This window comes from Palaemon carinicauda, chromosome 35 (genome assembly GCF_036898095.1).
Source record: "Palaemon carinicauda isolate YSFRI2023 chromosome 35, ASM3689809v2, whole genome shotgun sequence".
Classification (NCBI taxonomy): domain Eukaryota; kingdom Metazoa; phylum Arthropoda; class Malacostraca; order Decapoda; family Palaemonidae; genus Palaemon; species Palaemon carinicauda.
This window is the reverse complement of record NC_090759.1, coordinates 37,700,019-37,722,761: the sequence shown is the minus strand read 5'-3', so window position 1 is coordinate 37,722,761 and position 22,743 is coordinate 37,700,019. Positions and strand designations below refer to the sequence as shown.

The 22,743-nt window shown below is 36.8% G+C and overlaps 1 protein-coding gene across 1 annotated transcript in view; it reads left to right on the top strand.

The window, feature by feature from the left end:
- LOC137627236 (uncharacterized) overlaps window positions 1-22,743 on the top strand; it is a 522,737-nt gene that overhangs the window by 62,257 nt on the left and 437,737 nt on the right. Inside the window, exons 6-7 of the mRNA XM_068358317.1 lie at window positions 2,453-2,616; window positions 5,115-5,189. Coding sequence (XP_068214418.1) covers window positions 2,453-2,616; window positions 5,115-5,189 — 239 coding nt within the window. The remainder of the gene's footprint in view (window positions 1-2,452; window positions 2,617-5,114; window positions 5,190-22,743) is intronic.

The window sequence follows — 22,743 nt, the reverse complement described above, 5'->3', positions numbered from 1 at the left end:
TGAGTGTACATCTTGACCCTGTTATGTACATCAATGGTCAACGAATCCCATATGCAAGTAAAGCTAGATGTTTTAGTATTGATATTTGATTACAGGGTCACTTAAAAGCATTAAAAGTGAAATATCTCGAGGCTCAATCTTTTAAAAGTTTTGTCTCATACATCAGGGGGGTTAGACTGCAAAACAATTTTAATGTTGTACAAGGCCTTAATTTTTTCAAAAATTAGTTATGGTTGTGAAATGTACTCCTCGGTCAGCCAAAGGTATTTAAAGATTTTATAGTCTATACACCATACTGGTATCAGGTTGGCCACAGTTGCCTTTAGAACTTCGCCTATCCCACGCCTCCTTGTTGACGCTGGAGAATAACCTTTAGACCTTTAACGAAGGTCTTTTATTGTTTTGTATCGGTTTAGGTTGGAAAGACTTCCTAATTCTTTAGCCTATCAGGTTTCAAACATTGTAAAGCACTGTAGATATTTTGAGTTGCACCCAAAATCTCAACAGTAGGATTTTTATGTATATCAATTAGTAAATGATCTTGATATAGGTTGAAGTGAGGTGCTTTCATTTAGGATATCATCAACCCCTACATGGAAATTACTGGGGATATCTTAATTTAAATATCTTATTGGGATATAAAAGAATATGACTGACTTAGAAGCCAGGTCTCTTTTTATGGAACATATTGTAGAACGTAAGGAATCTACTGTCATATATAATGATGGATTCAAATCTGATGCTAGCGTTGGATTTAGAGCATATAGTAATGCTTTTAATTGTAGAGGTGCACTTCCTCTAGTATCTTCAATATTTAATGCTGAACTATATGGCATACTAACTGCTATTGAAAAAATGTCGTTAAAAGAGGGGGGCAATTTTACCATTTTTAGTGATGCAAGAAGTGTCCTACAAGCTTTATAACTGTTCAATTCCTGTAACCCTTTAGTTTTAAAGATTTTAGAGTAGCTTCTCATTATTGGGTTGAGTGGTATAATAGTTCGATTTTGTTGGGGTCTGAAACATGTAGATTTACTGGCAAAGACTGCTGCAGCCGAGTTGCTAGCAAGAAAGTATCCCATCCTCTGTAATGTTTTTTCTTTTTTTTTTCTTTTTTACCTAGCATTAAGAATTGGTTTTATTGTTATACTTTAGATGGAAATAAGATTGGAGAAATAACGAATGTTATATCTCCTTGGATGCATAATATGATGCCCAGAAAGTGGGAGACTACTCTTAGCCCTCTCCACAGTGCTCGCACTCGGCTGACACACGAGTTTCTGATGTCTGGGCAACACCAACCATATTGCAACAACTGTTTGGTACCCCTTACAGTGAGGAACTTATTAACTGAATGGCCCACTTTTAGCATCTTAAGAAATAGATACCTGCTTGAGGTGCAGATTGAAGGTTCATCCATGCCAAGATTCTTGGACATTGTATCGTGCTTTGCTAGCGGTACTTTTATTAATTTCAGAACCAGGCCTTCTTAAAGTTATTTAACTTTTATAAGGACATGTTTGCTTTTATTGTTCAAAATTTTATTTCCTTTTATTCTTTATTTATAACATTATACTCTCGTCAATGGCCTTTGATGCCAGGATGGCAGAAAATTCAAAATCAATCGATGGCTGCTAAAATTTCCAGATTATTTACAACAGGGCATACTGCTGTCTCAGTAGAATATTGTTGTCTGTACACTGACTGTCAACGCTTCTATTCTCCTTAAATGACTAACTATTTCAAGTGACATTCTAGTACTTTTGACATTGATTAATAAAAAATAGGTCTGTATGAAATTGTCTTGATCATCGAGAGCACCTATCGGGACTATCGTAACCAGGCATACATCTACTTTATCAAATATAGCATTGTTTCACTTATCAATGCTAATGTTTGATATTCTTGCAATTATGTCTGCAAGACTAATACAGGTTTCTACTCCTATTACTTCAAATATTGGCATTGAATTAATCAAACAAATTTTTCTTTTCCCCTTAAACAATCCTAATGCCATCATCATTAGTTAAATTGTTAAATCTCCTTAATCTTATGGTTCAGCACCAATCTGATTATGTGTTGGATCAACATTGGCATAAAATAGTAAAAAGTATCATAAGGCCATATCTTTACCATGCTATAATTAGCCATATTATTTTAAACCATTCTGCTGTCATAAGTAATTTATTAACTTTGATGAAAATTCATAGTCCATGGGCATTGCATGACTAGTAAACCTAGTAGAATTCAGTTTTAAGAACTTTATCCATTATCACTATTAAGTGTTTGGTAGGATTTCCATATGATAATATACTTCTAAATAGAAAAAAAATCTAATACCTATGGAAGTTTTGTTGTACAGTATATGCTTTAAGAACTTTGTGTTTGTACAAAAGTAGAAGAATTAAAGCTCCATCCTATTAATATTTCTTACTCAATTCCGTGAATCAAGGTAAAGACGGTCCTTTGAATATAAGTAGAGGTGCCACGCCATCCGACCTAGATGATGATTTGGACACTCCTACGAGTAGTGGACCTCCAGAAATTATTGAGGTCGAGCTTCCTAGTACCAAAAAGGAGACTCCCTACAGAAGGTTGGCACGACTTCTTGGAAAGGTGAGTGGGGGACATTACAAATATTTAAAGGTTGCGCAGAGTTAGTTCCGAAAAGGAGACTCCCTACCGAAAATTGGCACGACTTTTAGGCAAGGCGAGTGTGGGACATTTCAAATGTTTAAAGGTTGATCAGAGAAAGGATTAATAGAGTACTCTATTAATCCTTGTTTAGAGAGGCAGAGACAAGGGATAAAATTTCTTATATACTGACTATATATACATTTGAGTAGCAGCAAAGAAAGTTTAATATAGTCTTTCCGTTGTTCAATTAGTTAATTATGCATGTTGCATGGGATTTTTTTTTTTATAATTCTGACCATCCTTTACATTCAGATCTTCCTGGACAGTTCCATCCTGTTCGTAATACTATACTCAATTTTTTTTCCTTAATGAGGCACATTTGCACCGACTCTCATGGGTGCCCTTTTAGCTCGGAAAAGTTTCCTACTATCTGATTGGTTAGAATTATTTTGTCAAACCAATCAGCTAGTAGGAAACTTTTCCGGGTAAAAGGGCATCCCTCCGAGTCAGTGCAAATGTGCCTCGTTAAAAGAAATTGAGTATAGGCATGCAGTTAATTCTAATAGTCAGGCCTTCAGTCATGAGGCTCAATACTACACAGTTCTCTAAAGTTTTACTCTAGGTGTGACTAAGTTGTGGAATGATCTTCCTAAATGGTTAGTTGAATCAGTAGAACTTCAAAAGTTCAAACTTGCAGCAAATGCTTGTTGTTGAACAGGCTGACATTATTCCTTTTATAGTTTATGTATGAAATATGTGTTTTTAAAATATTTTATTTTAATTGTTCATTGCTACTTATATCCTTTATTTATTTCCTTTTCTCACTGGGCTATTTTTCCTTATTGGAGCCCTTGGGCTTATAGCATCTTGCTTTTCCAACTAGGGTTGTAGCTTAGCTAGTAATAATAATAATAATAATTCAGTATAACTATAATGGGCAAGGCTTGAAAGCTAGATATTAGTTTCAGTGAAGTTAACGAAATTATTAGAAAATTTTAACATTATAAATAATTCTACTTTTCAACAAGTTCAAAGTATTGACGACGCTCATCCTAAAGCCCTGTCCACACGATAGAGCATGCCCGACGGGCAAACAGTGATACCAGGCCACAATAGTTAGTGAAAATGAGGGTTGATGACATCAGAAGAGGGAAAACTAAAGGCAGGGATCTGGCAACACTATATGATGCCAGATCCCTGTCTGTGGTTTTCCCGCTTCTGACGTCAATAACCCTCATTCTAACTAACTATTGTGGTCTGGTATCACTGTTTGCCCGTCGGGCATGCTCGATCGTGTGGATGGGGCTTAAGTTAATAACATTGGTATGTGAACTTGATCTATGATAATTTATCACGGATATGCCTTTTATTATCTGGGCCAATACATTACTTATTTGGTGTTTTAACTTGCGAAATGACACGAAAGTAAGGTTTTTATTAATTCCTCAAAGTTAAAGCACTCTACGTATATGATGTATTAATAAAACAATCATGTGTACTCACACTACAGAGTCTTATTCACATAAAACTATATGAACTATATTTAGTCAGCAATCTTGTGTAATTTTTTTTTAAAATAAAAATATTAAATTGAAAGATGCTAAACATTGTTTTAAAAGTTTATATAGGAGATATTTATATTAATGTTATTGTTCTTCTTAAAATATTTTATTTTTCTTTGTTTCCTTTCCTCACTGAGCTATTTTCTCTGTTGGAGCCCCTGGGCTTATAGCATCCTGCTTTTCCAACTAGGGTTGTAGCTTAACAGTTAATAATAATAATAATAATAATAATAGTGCTACTACTACTACTACTACTACTACTACTACTACTACTACTACTACTACTACTACTACTACTACTACTATAGCACTGCCTTTTTTTCTAATTTGAATGTAAAGAAAATATAATAGTTGATAATGTAGGTTAAACCTAGTATTCAAGACTGAAATATATCCGAGAAAAGCTTAGCACAATATTGGCCTTTTTATGGAAGGACGTATTATTGTTATTATTATTACTTGCTAAGTTACAACCCTAGTTGGGAAAGCAGGATGCTATAAGCCCAGGGGCTCCAACAGGGAAGAATAGCCCAGTGAGGAAAGGAAGCGAGGAAAAATAAAATATTTTAAGAACAGTAACATTAGAATAAGTATTTCCAATATAAATTTGTATTTGTTTTTTTGCAGTTTGCATTGCTTATTTTCTTTCATTATACTCTTATTTATGTATCATTAATTTAATTTGATATAATGCTCCTTCATTTACATTGGAAAGGGGTAATTTAACCGATACACTCACTCTTAAAATGTCATATTTGTAAGAAATGGAGGTGGTCACGTGTTTTGTTTACATTTTCAGTCTTGTTTGCAGTTCATAACCATTTCATTTATGTTTAATGACTAGTTTGCATTTTAATTTACTTGGTCTGTCATTATCTGAAAGTAATGAAACTTCATTGCTCATTTTATTCCCAGGATAATCGTCCACCTGCTCCTCAAAACGAAGTCCCAGCTCACGCCCTCTTCTTACGCGAGTCAGGCCCCGGAAAGGTAAGGACCGTTTTCTTTTTTGTGGTTGATGCTAGTTTTCTATTTGATATTGTAGGAGTGACTACATTATTACAATTTTCCTTTTTAAATTCTAAAAATAGGCTTACGTATGATGATCTCGTAACACATAAAGGACTCTATTAGAAATCTATAGCTGTATTGGGACTTTTAGTAACTATAATAGAACATTTTCAATTTATGTATGAGTAAATATTGCGTCTACCAGGTTCCTCGTTCTACAACATTATGATTGTTTAGGTGCAAAGCACTGCAATCTGAATTTGCAGAAAGTTAATTATAATTAGTTACGCCTACACAGACATCGCAGCTTGCATTCTTTTATTTCTGACTTCCGAAGCCTGTCTAATATACTGGGTCCTTTGACTGGCCAGACAGTACTAAATTGGATCCTTCTCTCTGGTTACGGTTCATTTTCCGTTTGCCTACACATACACCGAAAAGTCTGGCCTATTCTTTACATATTCTCCTCTGTCCTCATACACCTGACAACACTGAGATTATCAAACAATTTTCATCTCTTAAGGGGTTAACTACTGCACTGTAATCGGTCAGTGCTACTTTTCTCTTGTTAAGGGTAGAAGGGACTCTAGCTATGGTAAGCAGCTCTTTAAGGAGGACACTCCGAAATTGTTCTCTAGTCTTGGGTAGTGCCATAACCTCTGTACCATGGTCTTCCACTGTCTTGGGTTAGAGTTCTCTTGCTTGAGGGCACACTGTTCTCTCTTATTTCTCCTCCTCTTGTTTTGTTAAAGTATTTATAGTTTATATAGGAAATATTTATTTTGATATTGTTGTTGTTCTTAAAACAATTAATATTTTCCTTGTTTCATTTCCCCAATGGGCTTTTGTCCCTGTTGGAGCCCCTGGGCTTATAGCATCCTGCTTTTCCAACTAGGGTTGCAGCTTAGCAAATAATAATAATAGTAATAATTCTAATTTCATGAAATTTTCTGAATGCTTTGCCGCTAAACAAATGTTCTATTTTACGTCTCACAACTCGCAAAACCTATCATTTGTATTCTTGTTCCTATGTTTTTAAGTATCATATTCAATCTTCTCTTCATTACTGTTACTGATTTCCTAGTGTTAAAGTTCACATATGTAATCTGTTATGTCATTACCATTACCATTATATCTCTGTATCCTGTTCCCAGGTGTTATAAGGAAATGATTTATACCAATAGGAAGGCATCAACATTTTCGGAATACGTAGGTTCAAAATGGTTAATTGTGCAATTTTTTTTTTTTTCAACCCCCATAAGAACATTTTCGGCTCCCATATCCTCATATTTACACCGCATAACCTTCAATTTCGTAAGAGGTTACTTTGGATATATGTCCACAGGATGTAAGTCTCGTTTTTCATATACATTGCTTCCAAATGATCAGTTTTGATGATTTTCGGCTATTTCTCCTTAAAAAAAAATGGATTTTTTGCTCATATGCTTCGGAAAAGTGAAGCGAATGAGTTCTGGAATGAATTAACTAGGTGTGTAGAAGGACTGGGAAGAAGGAATTGTGTAGTTGTCATGGTGACGTAAATGCTAGAGTGGCCGCTGGAGAGGTAGAAGGTGTCATTGGGAAGTATGGCGTACCAGGTGAAAATGAGACTGGTGAGAGACTGGTAGATATGTGTGTTGAGCAAGAGATGGTGATAAGTTCTAGCTTTTTCAAAAAGAAAGATAAAGACAAGTATACATGGGTAAGAGTGGCAAATGGAAGAGTGGTAGAAAGGGCGTTAATGGATTATGTGTTGATAACTAAAAGAATGTTTGGAAGATTGAAAGACGTGCACGTGTTTAGGGGTATGGCTAACGGTATGTCTGATCATTTTTTGGTGGAAGGAAAATTAGTTGTAACAAAATAGTGGGGAATAGAGTAGGTGGATGTAAAAGGGAGCTAGTGAGGGTTGAAGAGCTAATAAAACCAGGGGTAAAAAGTAAATATCAAGAAAGGTTGAGAATGGCATATGACGAAGTGAAAGTAAGAGAAACTGGTAATTCAGAGGATAAGTGGAAGTTAGTAAAAGAAAATTTTGTTGGGATTGCAAGTGATGTGTGTGGCAAGAAGTTTGTTGGAGGCAGCATGAGGAAGGGCAGTGAATGGTGGAATGGAGGAGTGAAGGTAAAAGTGGAAGAGAAAAAGAGGGCTTTTGAAGAATGGCTGCAGAGTAATAGTGTAGAGAAGTATGAAAGATATAGAGAGAAAAATGTGGAAGTAAAGCAAAGTGAGGCAAAGAGGGCAGCTGACCTGAGGTGGGGTCAGGGATTGGGTCATTCATATGAAGAGAATAAGAAGTTTTGGAAAGAAGTGAAGACTAAGGTAGGCTGGTTCAAGAATTGAAGAGACAGTTAAAGATGGAAATGGAAGGTTGTTAAAAGGAGTGGAGGCAAGGAAAAGGTGGGCGGAATATTTTGAAAGTTTACTGAATGTTGAGGATAATAGGGAGGCAGATACAATTGCTGTTGCAGGTGTTGAGGTGCCGCTGATGGGAGATGAGAATGAGAGAGAGATTACAAGAGAGGAAGTGAGGAGAGCACTAGATGAAACGAGAGTAGGAAAATCACCTGGTATGGATGGAGTGAGAGCTGAGATGTTGAAGGAAAGGGGTGTGACTGTACTTGAATGGTTGGTGAGATTGTTTAATATGTTTTATGTTGTCAATGGTACCAGTAGATTGGGTCTGTGCATGTATTGTACCACTATATAAGGGTAAGGGAGATGTGCATGAGTGTTGTGATTCAAGGGGTATTGGTTTGTTGAGTGTAGATGGAAAAGTGTATGGTAGAGTACTGATTAATAGGATCAAGGATAAAACAGAGAATGCAGTCTTAGAAGTACAGGGTGGTTTTAGAAGAGGTAGGGGTTGTATGAATCAGATTTTTACAGTTAGGCAGATATGCGAGAAATATTTAGCAAAAGGTAAGGAAGTGTATGTTGCGTTTATGGATCTGGAGAAAGCGTATGATAGAGTTGATAGGGAAGCAATGTGGAATGTGATGAAGTTAAATGGAGTTGGTGGAAGGATGTTGCAAGCAGTGAAAAGTTTCTACAAAGGTAGTAAAACATGTGTTAGGATAGGAAATGAAGTGAGCGATTGGTTTTCAGTGAGAGTGGGGCCGAGACGGGTGTGTGATGTCGCCGTGGTTGTTTAACTTGTATATTGATGGAGTGGTGAGAGAGGTGAATGCTCGAGTGCTTGGACAAGGATTGAAACTGGTAGACGAGAATGACCATGAATGGGAGGTAAATCAGTCGTTGTTTGCGGATGATACTGTACTGGTTGCAGACGCGGAAGAGAAGCTTGGCCGATTAGTGACAGAATTTGGAAGGGTGTGTGAGAGAAGGAAGTTGAGAGTTAATGTGGGTAAGAGTAAGGTTAAGATGTACAAGAAGGGAAGGAGGTGCGAGGTTTAATGTCATGTTGAATGGAGAGTTACTTGAGGAAGTGGATCAGTTCAAGTACTTGGGGCCTGTTGTTGCAGCAAATGGTGGAGTGGAAGCAGATGTACGTCAGAGAGCGAATGAAGGATGCAAAGTGTTGGGGGCAGTTAAGGGAGTAGTAAAAAATAGGAGGTTGGGCATGAATGTAAAGAGAGTTCTGTATGAGAAAGTGATTGTACCAACTGTGATGTATGGATCGGAGTTGTGGGGAATGAAAGTAACGGAGAGACAGAAATTGAATGTGTTTGAGATGAAGTGTCTAAGGAGTATGGCTGGTGTATCTCGAGTAGATAGGGTTAGGAACGAAGTAGTGAGAGTGAGAACGGTTGTTAGAAATTAGTTAGCAGGTAGAGTGGATATGAATGTGTTGGTGGTTTGGCCATGTTGAGAGAATGGTGATGAATGCAAGAGTTGATGGGAGAAGTACAAGAGGAAGGCCAAGGTTTGGGTGGATGGATGGAGTGAAGGAAGCTCTGGGTGATAGGAGGATAGATGTGAGCGAGGCAAGAGAGCGTGCTAGAAATAGGAATGAATGGCGAGCGATTGTGACGCAGTTCCGGTAGGCACTGCTGCTTCCTCCGGTGTCTTGGATGACCACGGAGGAAGCAGCTGTAGGGGATTCAGCATTATGAAGCTTCATATGTGGTGGATAACGGGACAGGGTGGGCTGTGGCACCTTAGCAGTACCAGCCAAACTCAGTTGAGTCCCTTGTCAGGCTGAAAGGAACATAGAGAGGAGAGGTCCGCTATTTCGTTTCATTTGTTTGATGTCGGCTACCCCCCAAAATTGGGGGAAGTGTCTTGATATATGTATGTATGTCCTGGTATTTAAACCATATGACCTGAAATTTGTTATTGTAATGCCTATAATATATCCCTACAAGTTTTGCACACCACATCAGAATGATTTCTTGGGGGGGGGTTAGATTTTTCTGATTTTTATACCAAAAATTTTTATTTCTGAAAATGCACATTTAGGATTTGGGTGAGTCTCTCTGGATCCATTTCTGGGAGAGAGATTATTATTACAAGATAAGCTACAACCCTAGTTGGAAAAGCAGGATGCTATGAGCACAGAGTAGCTATTTGAACAATTATGCAACAGATTTCACTGTAGACAATACAGTTCTACCAATTCTTGCCTAATCTTTTTTAGCCTTTAGTTTATTCTCTCTCTCTCTCTCTCTCTCTCTCTCTCTCTCTCTCTCTCTCTCTCTCTCTCTCTCTCTCTCTCTCTCTCGGTGCTGTAAGAACGATAATTTGTTGGTGCAAAAGGTTCACTTGTCGTACTGGACCACAGGTGACAGAGGTGTTCTTCTTTCGAGGGAGAGAATACAAGTTTGTCCTCCTCATAACATACTCAGAAGGGAGGTCCCCTAAGATACCATCCATGAGACATAGAAAAGTGGCCCCAGCATTATGAAGACCAAAACTGTAGTAATTGAAGGTATATATCCAAAAAGGGGTGGTGATTACGGTCTTATGGATGTCTTCTTAGTTCATGGGTACCTGATAATACCCTTTCAAGAGGTCGAGCATGGAGAAAACAATCTTTTTGTGTAAATAGGAGATAGTGTCTGTGATGTTTAGGAGGGTTCAGTGATCTGGTTCTGTCTGCATGTTTAGATGCCTGTTATACCCACAAGAGCGCAGGGAGCCCTTCTTCTTCAGGTAGAGTAAAGGCTGCGACCATGAGCTTGAGGTCTTTTGGCAAAAGCCCATTTCTTCCATTTCGGCGGAGGTTTGTTTAGTGGCTGCCAAACAATCCGGGCCGAGATGCCTCAATCTGACGAAATCAGGGGCCCTGTCGTCCTGGTATGGTGATAAATACCGTGCCTGGCTTGAACCGTGGGCATTTTGAGACATTCAGGACGGAGGACTTCTGTGTATGACTTGAGGAGGTTGGTGTAGACATCTATGGGTGCGATGATGTGGAGTGCGAAGTCGGAAGGGCTGGGTTGAAGAGGTGTCGACGAATAAGAGTCTGCGTTGACCATAGTCAATTCTTTTTAGCGAGGCAGATTTGCACCGACTCGCAGGGGTGCCCTTTTAGCTTGGAAACGTTTCCTGATCACTGATTGATTGGACAAGATAACTCCAACCAATCAGGTTGCAGGAAACATTTTCCGAGCTAAAAGGGTACTGCTGCGAGTCGGTGCAAATGTGCCTCGTTAAGAAAATTGAGTATAATCGTTGATATACTACATCAACTAGGTGAAATATGTATAAGGAAATTCACATTGATTAGTGGAAATGTTACACAGGCAACAAGAAATTTCTAAAGGTACCTGGCGCTCTCAAACGATAGTGTATCCCGAGAATAATTACTAATGGCTTCAATCTGTTGGAACCTAGATATATGTCTACTTTGGGCTCTTGAGCCTTTAAATATGCGGTCCCGAGACTATATAATAAGCTCCCACGAAACATTCGAATGATTGAAGACATTAAGGGTTTCAAGTGGAAACTGAAGACTTTCTTATTTAAAGAATCATACAACAGTGATGATTTAACAGTAAATGAAGAATACGTGATCTGAAACGATAAATACTCTGAACGAATAAGGTTAAACGACAGCGGAGGTCCTGTAGAGAGTTATATGGGACCGGAAAAGCAGCCATTAAAGTAAAGTAAAGTACGTACCCAAGGGTATGGATCTTAGATCTGTTGGCAGCTACCAGGCAGACGTCAGCAGGCTTAGATTGACTACGTCGTGTCCTGGAGAGTAACTTTGTTAGAAGGGAATGGCAAGTGCCAGTGTGTACCAAAAACAGCACACCTGCAACTGCCTCATGTAAAAAGAAAAGAATAGTGACACAAGCGATGGCCCACTTGCATGTATTTTTGGCCGCTGACAACCGGGCTGGAGATGTCGTTGGTTGGGGCGTTGAGTAACCGGATGGCATATGTGGGTTTGGGCAGCTGGTCTTGGGTAGTGCCATAGCCTCTGTACCATGGTCTTCCACTGTCTTGATGTAGAGTTCTCTTGATTGAGGGTACACTTCGGCACACTATTCGGTAATTTTGTATATTATTCCACCGTGTGACTTCGCACAAGAAATATATGATTTCCTATAGCAAATAACGAGATTTAACCGATTATGATGACCATTTCAATCGCAAACAAACAGACCAACCAATTCGGTTAGTTATAAGTTGACGAATTGGTTGATGTTATTACGGATGAAATGAATGAGAAAACCAGTTAAATCACGATATCTACTATAGGAAATCATATATTTCCTGTACGAAATCACACAATGAAATACAATACAAATGAACCATATAAATATTAACACTGTGGACATATATACTGAGTTAAAATATATAAACAACAGATGTAGGGGACGATAACATTAGCAACGTTACCAATGGTTGACAGAACTACCAACGATGACGAATGGTACACAGTGTTACCAACGGCACGATGCCATTACTAGAGGTAGAAATAAATTTTTCCATATGTAAACTAAATAATACTTCCATAAAACTATTACACAATAAATAAAGAGTACCAAAAGGCCACAGAACCTAACAAACCCACCTAACCTTGCCTAGAAGTACCCCGGTCACAAAACACATATAATAAGAATGGGGGAATGACTTACCTTGATACACAGTACTACCAACGGAGACGAATGGTACACAGAACTACCAACGACACGATGGCATTACTAGTGCTAGAACTGCTAAATATCTCCTCAGATATATTCAATAATTTCTCCATATAACTGGTACGAAATATATAAAAAGTACAGAAAGGCCACAGAACCTAACAAACCCACCTAACCTTGCCTAGAAGTATCCCGGTCACAAAACACGAATAATGACTATTGAGGAATGACTTACTTTTATGAAGGAAACGTCGAAACTTGCTGGACTCGGAAGGAAGAGACTGACGGATTAACTTCTATGACTGGGATGTGGATGGCTGGGGGTCATCGGGGTCTTGTGGGTAGGGGGGGTCGATTGTCTGTTGTTGTAAAGGAGGGTAGAGGCGACTGGCAGTAATGAAAAAGTGGTGGCGCAACGTATGTCGAGGATAGTAGTGGGTGAAAAAGAACCTGGAAAAATATTGCTTGAAATGTTCAGTCTTGATTCCAGGCCTCTGAACCCACTCTTTCACTTCTCTCCAGAGACGTTCTATATTTTGAGTATGGATGGTTGGGTCTAGGGGGTCAACGAAATGCTCCGAATGATTAATCGACTTATGAACGTAACCAATTTCCGATAGAGAGTTGTATGCACCCCACTTATCACTCATTATAATACTACCACGTTTAATATACTTCTGGATGAGGGGAATTAGAGTAGCAGCATCTCGTTTAGTAGAAAGGGGGGGAACTAAAGGGATAATGAAAAATTTCTTGGTCACACGTTCAATACCCCCAAACACCCATATGGCACTTAACGGTCTACCGCGGTTGTATTTAGATTTACCAAAATGAGTTTCGTCTATTTCAACAGTAACTCCATCACCACCAATCGCCTCTTGATTATCGAAGAAGTATTCGGTAACCTCCGAACAGAAACTTCTCCAATCCACACTAGTCTTTGAAGATATGTCTATACCATCCATGAGGGTCTCATGGTCCGAATGTTTATGCAAAAAGTGGTTCGCACATAATATTATCTTCCATGGGGGTAGCCGACTTTGGTCCAAAAAAGTACCTTTATAGGCCGTAACAGTATACCCACAACGTCGTTTCTTCTTAGTTTTACGGATGGTAGTTACAGTAGAGCAATAAAACCCGTGAATGTCTGCCCTATAAGATAAAAGCGCACAACACTTGGGGCAGTTTAAACGTTGAGGAATAACATTGTGAGATTTAAGAAAATGCTCAACATTACCTGAATTATCAACAAAATCACCATGGAATTGAGCCACTGCTTTTAGATACGGAATGCTGCAACCGGTACAAGTTTCTATAATATGTTCCATCTCAAAATACGGGAACAAAAACGCACTAGTAACGAAGAACGAGTAACTAGGTCAAAGGTTAAAACGGGAAAGGCATTGGAACAATGGGTCGGAAAAGAGCGCATAAAGAGATAAAGGAATGGGGGGGTAGGGAGATATCTGAATAGGCCTAGAGTGGTGATTGGTTAAGGGAAAAACAACGAACAAAAGAGGGAAAACATGAATGAACTAAATACGGAAACTAGACCAAAGAAAAGTTTTATAAGACACAGAGGAGAGAAAAGGAACTAACCAACAAAAATAAATACAAACAATATAGGAAGATAAAGTGGAATGAACGGTAAATAATAGTGAATGGGAATATAAAATGAGGAGATCATTCCGAGAATTAACTGGATAAAAAAACTAGTCCAGGGTAAGTATTTATGTGAAACCGGGAAGGGATAAAGAAATAACCCAACAAATAAAACCAATATAGGAAGGTAAAATGGAATGAATGATAAATAATATTGAATGGGAATAAAAAATGAGGAAATAACACTAATAAAAAGAGTAACGGGGGAGAGGAAACTCCTGCGCAGGGGGGGGATATATGCGCAGATCGGAAACTGATGAAACGAACGTACGTACAAATGGGAAAGGAAATAACAAAACAAATAAACCCAATATAGGAAGGTAAAATGGAATGTATGATAAATTATATTGAATGGGAATATAAAATGAGAAAATAATACGGTAATAAAAAGAGTAATAATAGAGAGAAACTCCTGCGAAGGGGGATTATATAAGATAAGGACGGAAGATGGGGCGAACGAACAAACGAACAAATGGGTGCTAATGTTAGCATGAAACACTAACATTTGATCTACATCAGGTATGGAATGCTAACATTTAATCTACATCAGGCGTTGGCAGCACTGGTTACTGTATTACTACAAGAATTAACCTTTGAAACGGCTCCTCCCAAATATATCCAGGTATACTGATTTGTCTTTTCCTACGGTTATAATAAATACCAGAAAGAAATGTATAGAGAAGAAAAGGACTGAATTACGGTTATATATTGGTTCCCCAGTATGTTTACCCCACCCAAAACCCCGGGTTCCCAAAGGGGGTCCCCCATTATCGGCGGATATAGATGTATATATATTTCTGTAACTATTCATTTGCGACGGGAACGAGTGTTATTTTCGAAGGGAGCGTAATTTTTCCTATAAGAAAAAGTAGTTGGAATACTAGGATACATTGAGATATAATAATATACAATGAAACCCACTATTCTATCTTATTTCTCTTCTTTTTATTTTGAAGTTTTTATAGTTTATATATGAAAAAAATGAATTTGATGTTATTGTTCTTACTTCTGTTGTAGTTTATATCCATATTCCATTTCCTCACCAAGTTATTTTCTTTGTTGGGGCCCTAGGGCTTATAGCATCCTGCTTTTCCAACTAGGGTTGTAGCTTGCAAGTAATAATAATAATAATAATAATAATAATAATAATGAGAATAACCTTCCACGTTACGTATAAACGCAATAGAATTTTTGTAAGGATCTCCAGACAGAAAATAATATTAGACAAATATCCCTAGACATCCCACGCCAATTACTCTTCTCTTGAACGGCTGAAATCCGTTGAATTTAGCTAAGATTACCTCCAAACTGTGACCACCTGCAGACTCTGTTGAATACTTCGCCTGATTGGGGAGAACGAAAGAAAACGTGAGAGATCGAGTTGGGGATTTGCAGGGGGTCCTCATGTAAAAGAGCAAATAAGCGCGCATTGAGGCATCAACAAAGTAGGACAACATAATGATGGTTGAGGAGCTGGTAATTTTGTGATCTCTGCAATTTTCCAGACGCAGTTCGTACGAGAGAGACTTTCTTACTTCCGCCTTATTATCTCTCATTTTGATATGTTTCGAAATGGGTTAATTATGGTGTGATATCAAGCCTCTAATTTATTTAAACTTCCGCGACTTGTGTGTAATTATATATATATATATATATGTATATATATATATATATATATATATATATATATATATGTATATGTATATATATATATATTATATATATACATATATATATATAATATATATATAATATATACATTATTCATATACATATATACATTATATATAATATATATATATATATTATATATATATATATATATATATATATATGTATGTATGTATGTATGTATATATAATATATATATATATATATATATATATATATATATATATATATATATATATATATGTATGTATATATATATATATATATAATATATATATATATATATATATATATATATATATATATATATATATATATATATATATATATATATATATATATATATATGTATGTGTGTGTGTAGGTGTGTGTAAGTGTACATATGTAATGTACGTATAGCAGGGTATCTTATAACAAATGAGCTCCACAGATAATCATCCATACAAAGAAAATATATAATATAATAGTTATGATTTTGATGATATTCAACGGGTAGTTGAATCAGTAGAACTTCAAAAGTTCAAAGTTGGAGGAAATGTTTTTATGTTGACCAGGCTGACATGAGTCTTTTCATAGTTTATATATGACATATCTGTTTTGACGTTGTCACTGTTTTTAGAATGATTTATTGTTAATTTGTTCCCATCATTTATTTATTTCCTTATTTCCTTTCCTCATTGGGCTATTTTCCCCTTATTGGAGCCCTTGGGCTTATAGCATCCTGCTTTTCCAACTAAGGTTGTAGCTTAGTAAGTAAGTAAGTAAGTAAGTAATAATAATAATAATAATAATAATAATAATAATAATAATAGTAATCAGAGGGGCACTCAGGAGAGCGCAGACCTCCGCCACGGCGACTTCCTTCTCAACCTTTTGTTCGGCTTTGACCTTGATCTTTGACCTTAACATGAATTATTTGACGTGGATTTTCATACACTCAAATATGAACCAAGTTTGAAGTGTGGCATCGATGTCCAAACTTATGGGTGATTACGGGAATTGGACATTTTGCTTGACCGTGACCTTGACCTTTGGCCTTAATCTTCCGAAATTTAATAATTTCCAGCATTTTACATCACAGTTAGTCCCTATAAGTTTCATTACTCTACGATTAAAATTGTGGCGAGGAAGCTGTTCACAAACAAACACACACACACACGTAAACACACAAACCAGGACGATAACATATCATCCTTTCAATTTCGTTGGCGTAGGTAATAATAATAATAATAATAATAATAATAATAATAATAATAATAATAATAGTAATAATAATAATAATTATTATTATTATTATTATTATTATTGTTTTTATTAATAATTATTAATAATTATTGATAAGACTACTACTAATACTGTTAATACTATTAATTATTATTATTATTACTTGCTAAGCTACAATCCTAGTTGGAAAAGCAGGATGCTATAAGCCTAGGGCCCCCAACAGAAAAAATAGCCCAGTGAGGAAAGGAAACAAGGAAAAATAATATATTTTAAGAACAATGACATTTAAATAAATATTTCCTATATAAACTATGAAAACTTTAACAAAAAAAGAGGAAGAGAAACGAGATAGAATAGTGTGCCCGAGTGTACCCTCAAACAAGAGAACTCTAACCCAAGACAGTGGAAGACCATGGTACAGAGGCTATGGCACTACCCAAGACTAGAAAACAATGGTTTGATTTTGGAGTGACCTTATCCTAGAAGAGCTGCTTACCATAGCTAAAGAGTCCCTTCTACCCTTACCAAGAGGAAAGTAGCCAATGAACTATTACAGTGCAGTAGTTAACCCCTTGGGTGAAGAAGAATTGTTTAGTAATCTCAGTGTTGTCAGGTGAATGAGGACAGAGGAGAATCTGTAATGAATATGCCAGACTATTCAGTGTATGTGTAGGCAAAGGGAAGGTGAACCGTAACTAGAGAGGATCCAATGCAGTACTGTCTGGCCAGTCAAAGGATCACATAGCACTCTAGCGGTAGTATCTCAACGTGTGGCTGGTGCCCTGGCCAACCTACTATCTACTACGAATTATTCTAATTTAATTATTCTAATTCTAATTATTGTAATAATAATTATTCTAATATTAATTATTCTAATAATAATTATTCTAATAATAATAATATCGTCTTATAATTGTCAACGAGTTTACCCTTGGTGCAGTGTAGTGAATTTGTCCAATTTCTCAGCAAATTTCAAAAAGCGAAAGATGTGGAGTCTTCAGCCAATTAGGGATCTGATATAAAAGTCCTGGAAATTATCATAATTTTAAGAAAATTATGCTGGCGATCATTTGTGGCGTTCTCTTAGAATTATCCTTAGATAATTGGGATGATTTGAGGTAAATTCCATTTGCTAGTTTTTATTTTCTTTCCTCAAGAGGAACTCTGCCATCTAATTGCCTTTGACCTCGCATGATGGAAGCCACCTCACAGAATTAGATGTTACGGAAGATCAGGGTTTGGATTTTGTCCTTGTATTTTAACCCAGAAATTATATATGTGGAGTAATTTACAAGGAAAGAAGTCCTTGAAGTTAATATCTTCTCTGTAATTTGTGAAACCAAGTTCTTAATTTGGTCTTAAATTACTTTAAAAGATTTATGCATTGGAATGGGGTTTACATCTGGAGACTCGGTCAAATACGATGATTTTTGTAGGTTATATAATTTCCTTAAAAGTGAAAGAAAAAGTTTTTTTATATATATTCATCTGTGATGCTTCATTACTTTTTTTACTTTGATGGCTGCTTTTCCGGTCCCATACAGCAGGGGAACCCCACTCTCTGCAGGCTCTCCACTGTCGTTATATCTTGTTCGTTCAGAGTATTTAAGGTTTCATTTATTGTTAAATATTCACTGTCAAAAGACTCATGAAATAAGAAAGTCTTTAGTTTCCTCTTGAAAGCCTTAATGTCTTCAATCATTCAAATGTTTTGTGGGAGCTTATTATATAGTCTCGGGGCCGCATATTTAAAGGCTCTAGAGCCTACAGTAGACATATATCTAGGTTCCAAATAGTTTGAAGCCATCTTTAACTATTCTCGTGTCGACACGATTTGTTGGCTGCGCAATATGAAGCAATTCTCTTAAGGGTTTTGGACGACCGGTTCTGATAACTTAGTGGGTTATTGTACACATTTTAAATCCAATTCTCGCTTTAATCGTCAGCCAGTGTAAATTGATTAGTATAGGGGTGATCCTATCTCTAGGTGGGACACCTTTTATCAGTCATGCTCCTCTGTTTAATGTTTTGTAATTTCTTAAGTTGCATTTCGGTAAATTGTAGTAGATAGAGTTGCAGTAGTCAATCCTGGTAATAACACAGTTTATCACAAGTTTCTTTACAGAATTTTCGTCCAGGTACTTTTTTATAAACGCAATATTTATTAGATGATAACCAGCAGTTTTTATTACAATATTTATTTGGGCATTTAGAGACAGGTTACAGTCAAGAAATACACTTAGATCTCGAACTTTACTAGATATCGGCACCGAGTCATTATTTATGTTCATTTGCATATCTCCTAAGTTTCTCACGCTGTTTCTCTTGCCCACCACCATGAATTCAGTTTTGTTCTCATTTATTTTTAGTTGTTTAAATGTCATCCATTCTCTAACACTATCAAGGATTCGGTTTAGAGTTTCAGTAGTGCCTGTTTATCATTTATGGAGAAGTAAAATTGTGTGTCATCTGCAAATAGTTTAAACTTCACGCCATGCCTTTGTAGCATTTTCGATAGACCAATACTATAGATGCAGAATAAAATTGGGCCTAGTACACTCCCCTGGGGTACCCCCCTGTTTAAGGGTTCATATGATGAACAAGAGTTTCCAATTTGTACACAGTAATTTCTACCAACTAAGTAGTCTTTTAGGTATTCGAAGGCTTGATCTTCAACGCCGATGGACCGTTGATCATTCAGAAGCAGTTCATGCACAACTGTATCAAAAGCAGCACTGAGATCGAGCAGTATTAAGATAACACATTTATTTCCATCCATTATTTCTAGCATATCATTTACAACAGAGCAGATGGCTGTCTCGGTAGAGTATAGTTTTCTGTAAGCAGATTGGTTGTAAGGCAAAGCTTCTCTTAATTCTAAGTGGCTGACTTGTTATTCAGGAATTACATATTCAAGCACTTTTGAGACAAAGGATAAATGTGAAATAGGTCTACATGAGCTTAATTCTTGGTAGTCCAGTGCATTTTTCAGAACTGGTGTGACTGTAGCCATTTTCTCAGATTTAGGAAACTTACATTCATCAATGCTTGCATTCGCTATTCTCATTGTTATTTCGGCTAGACTAAAAAAGTCTCTCTCTCCAATTACTCCAGATATTGGCATAGGATCGATCGCGCAGTTTTTCTTTGCTCTCTTGATAATTCTGGTAAATTCATCTTGTATTATGTTGTTAAATCGTGTTAATTTTGTCTGTGTGCCTGGTGTATCATTAATCTGATGTTGAGTATTTACAAATAACTTAGTTATATTTTCAATTTTGTTTCTAAAGAATACTAGAAAATTATTTGCTAGTTCCTGGTCACTGTATCCATCAGGTAGCTTCTTTTCTTTTTTACATTTCCCATTATACCATTCAGGAGACGATATAACTTATTTATGTCTGTTGCTGCTTCGAGGATCTTTCTCTTATAGTATTCACTTTTTTTTCCTTCTTATTAGGTAGTTATATTGACACGTAGCAGTTTTGTATTCTACCCAAGTACTTACAGTTTTTAACCTATTCCACTTTCTTTCTTTAAGTCTTTTTTTTTTCCTCTTTTTTACCAAAGTCCCTCCATCAAACCAAGGGGATTAGTCATTTACGGTTATAGTCTTTTCCATCGGTGGGCACAAGGTATCATACATTGAAGGTTTAAAGGTTTAAAAACCGCTCTTGAATGGCAGAGGCAAGGGACAGTGACATTACCCTATCACGCAGGACAATGCACTAGAGACTGACCGTATTACATATGATCAGCTCCCAAGCCCCCTCTCCACCCAAGCTAGGACCAAGGAGGGCCAGGCAATGGGTGCTGATGACTCAGCAGATAGACGTATAGGCTCTCCCAAACCTGTCATCCTTATTATTTATTATTTATTATTTATTATTTATTATTATTATTATTATTTATTCCTTGCTAAACTACAGCCCTAGTTGGAAAAGCAGGATGCTATAAGCCCAGGGGCTCCAACAGGGAAAATAGCCAAGTGAGGAAATGAAACAAGGAAAAATAGAATATTTTAAGAACAGTAACAACATTAAAATGAAAGAAAATATCTCTTATATAAACTATAAAAATCTTTAACAAAACAAGAGGAAGAGAAATAAGATAGAACAGTGTGCCCCAGTGTACACTCAAGCAAGAGAACTCTAACCCAAGACAGTGGAAGATGCTAGAGTCAATTTAGCAATTTTTTTTTCAAGAAGCACCAAAATAGATAGTGTTGTTAATACTTCCTTTGAGAATCATTTACGCTCTGATCGATTATTGCTAGTATTCCTAGGTCACTGAATCTTGAACCCTAATGTTTAATTAGCTTATATATGGCTCTTAGGTGGATGTTGGATAATTAGCGTACGTGGTACCTTTCCATTAATGCCTGACACATCATCTGTTTGACTCCACCATTAAGCTGTCATTAAGGTGTTTCTTTGCACCCATGGCTTCGACCTGACTGTGATCTGACCTCAAAGACGACGACCTCGAAGACGATGACCTCGAAGACGATGACCTCGAAGACAATGACCTCTGGGATTTGGTAGTTCCTTGTTCATTTATTATTATTATTATTATTATTATTATTATTATTATTATTACTTGGTAAGCTACAACCCTAGCTACAGAAGCAGGAGGCTATAAGCCCAGGGGACCCAATAGGGAAAATAGCTCAGTGAGGAAAGGAAACGAGGCAAAATAAAATATTTTAAGAACATTGCGGACATTAAGATAGATATTTCGTATATAAACTATGAAAAAAATTAACAAAACAAAAGGAAGAGAAAGAAGATAGAACAGTGTGCCCGAGTGTACCCTCGAGCAAGAGAAGTTAATAACCGTTGATGAACTATGGTTCGTTGTGGATGGTGTAGGAATGGAGGATTAAGGAGATTGAATCGGTCACGTGTGGTTTCCTCGTGTTCGGTTGAATACCAAGTGTGAATAATGAGAATGGCCCAAAGTAGTCCCAATTGGTTTATGGAGATGCCTGGTTGCTGTCCTCTTGAGTATTATGACAATGAAACAATTTTTTAGATTTAGTAGATTTGAGAACAAAGCCCTCAGAAGGCTATTGGGAATTGAATGGCAGGACAGGATTAGAAATGAAACTATATGAGAGATTACTCGAGTGCCATATGTGGATAAGATCATGATGAGGGGTATATGGAGATGGTTTCGACATGCTCTTCGCACTCCCCAAAAGAAATTAGTTCACCAAACGTTCAGATGGGCTCGACAAGGCACTAGAAGAGTTGGAAGATCCAGGCCTACATGGCTGAGGACTATGAAGCGCGAGGTAGATGATGATGAATGGAGAAGTATTGAATTGAGAGCTCAAGATAGAGATGAATGGCGAAATCTATCCGAGGCCCTTTGCATCAATAGGCGTAGGAAGAGGAGATGATGATGATTATGCAGAGAATAGATTTATAGAAATAATTTTGTCTCTAAGTTCTCAACAATGACAGACTGAGATTGCACAATATATTTATAAAGGTAACTCATCTAGTAATTAAGAAAGTAATTAAGTTGTTACCTACGAAAAGTGGGTTTTGCTTTTGCTCTGATTTGTATCATGTTTTAAGTTAGCAGATGACATAGATCTGTTTCGTGAATCTTGGTTAAGTTGTTACCTACGGAAAGTGGGTTCTGCTTTTGCTCTGATTTGTATCATGTTTTAAGTTAGCAGATGACATAGATCTGTTTCGTGAATCTTGGGAGGAATTGCAAAAGATGATAGAAGATTTGAATAGAGGAAGTAGAAACCTATTATTGGAAATAAGCAGAAATATACAATTGAATTAATTTGAGTAAAACTAAGATAATATTCAGTGAAAATTCAGAGACAAATAATATAGGAGTTATAGAAAACGCCAGAGACTATTAATGAATATACGTACTTGAAGACAGATAGTAAG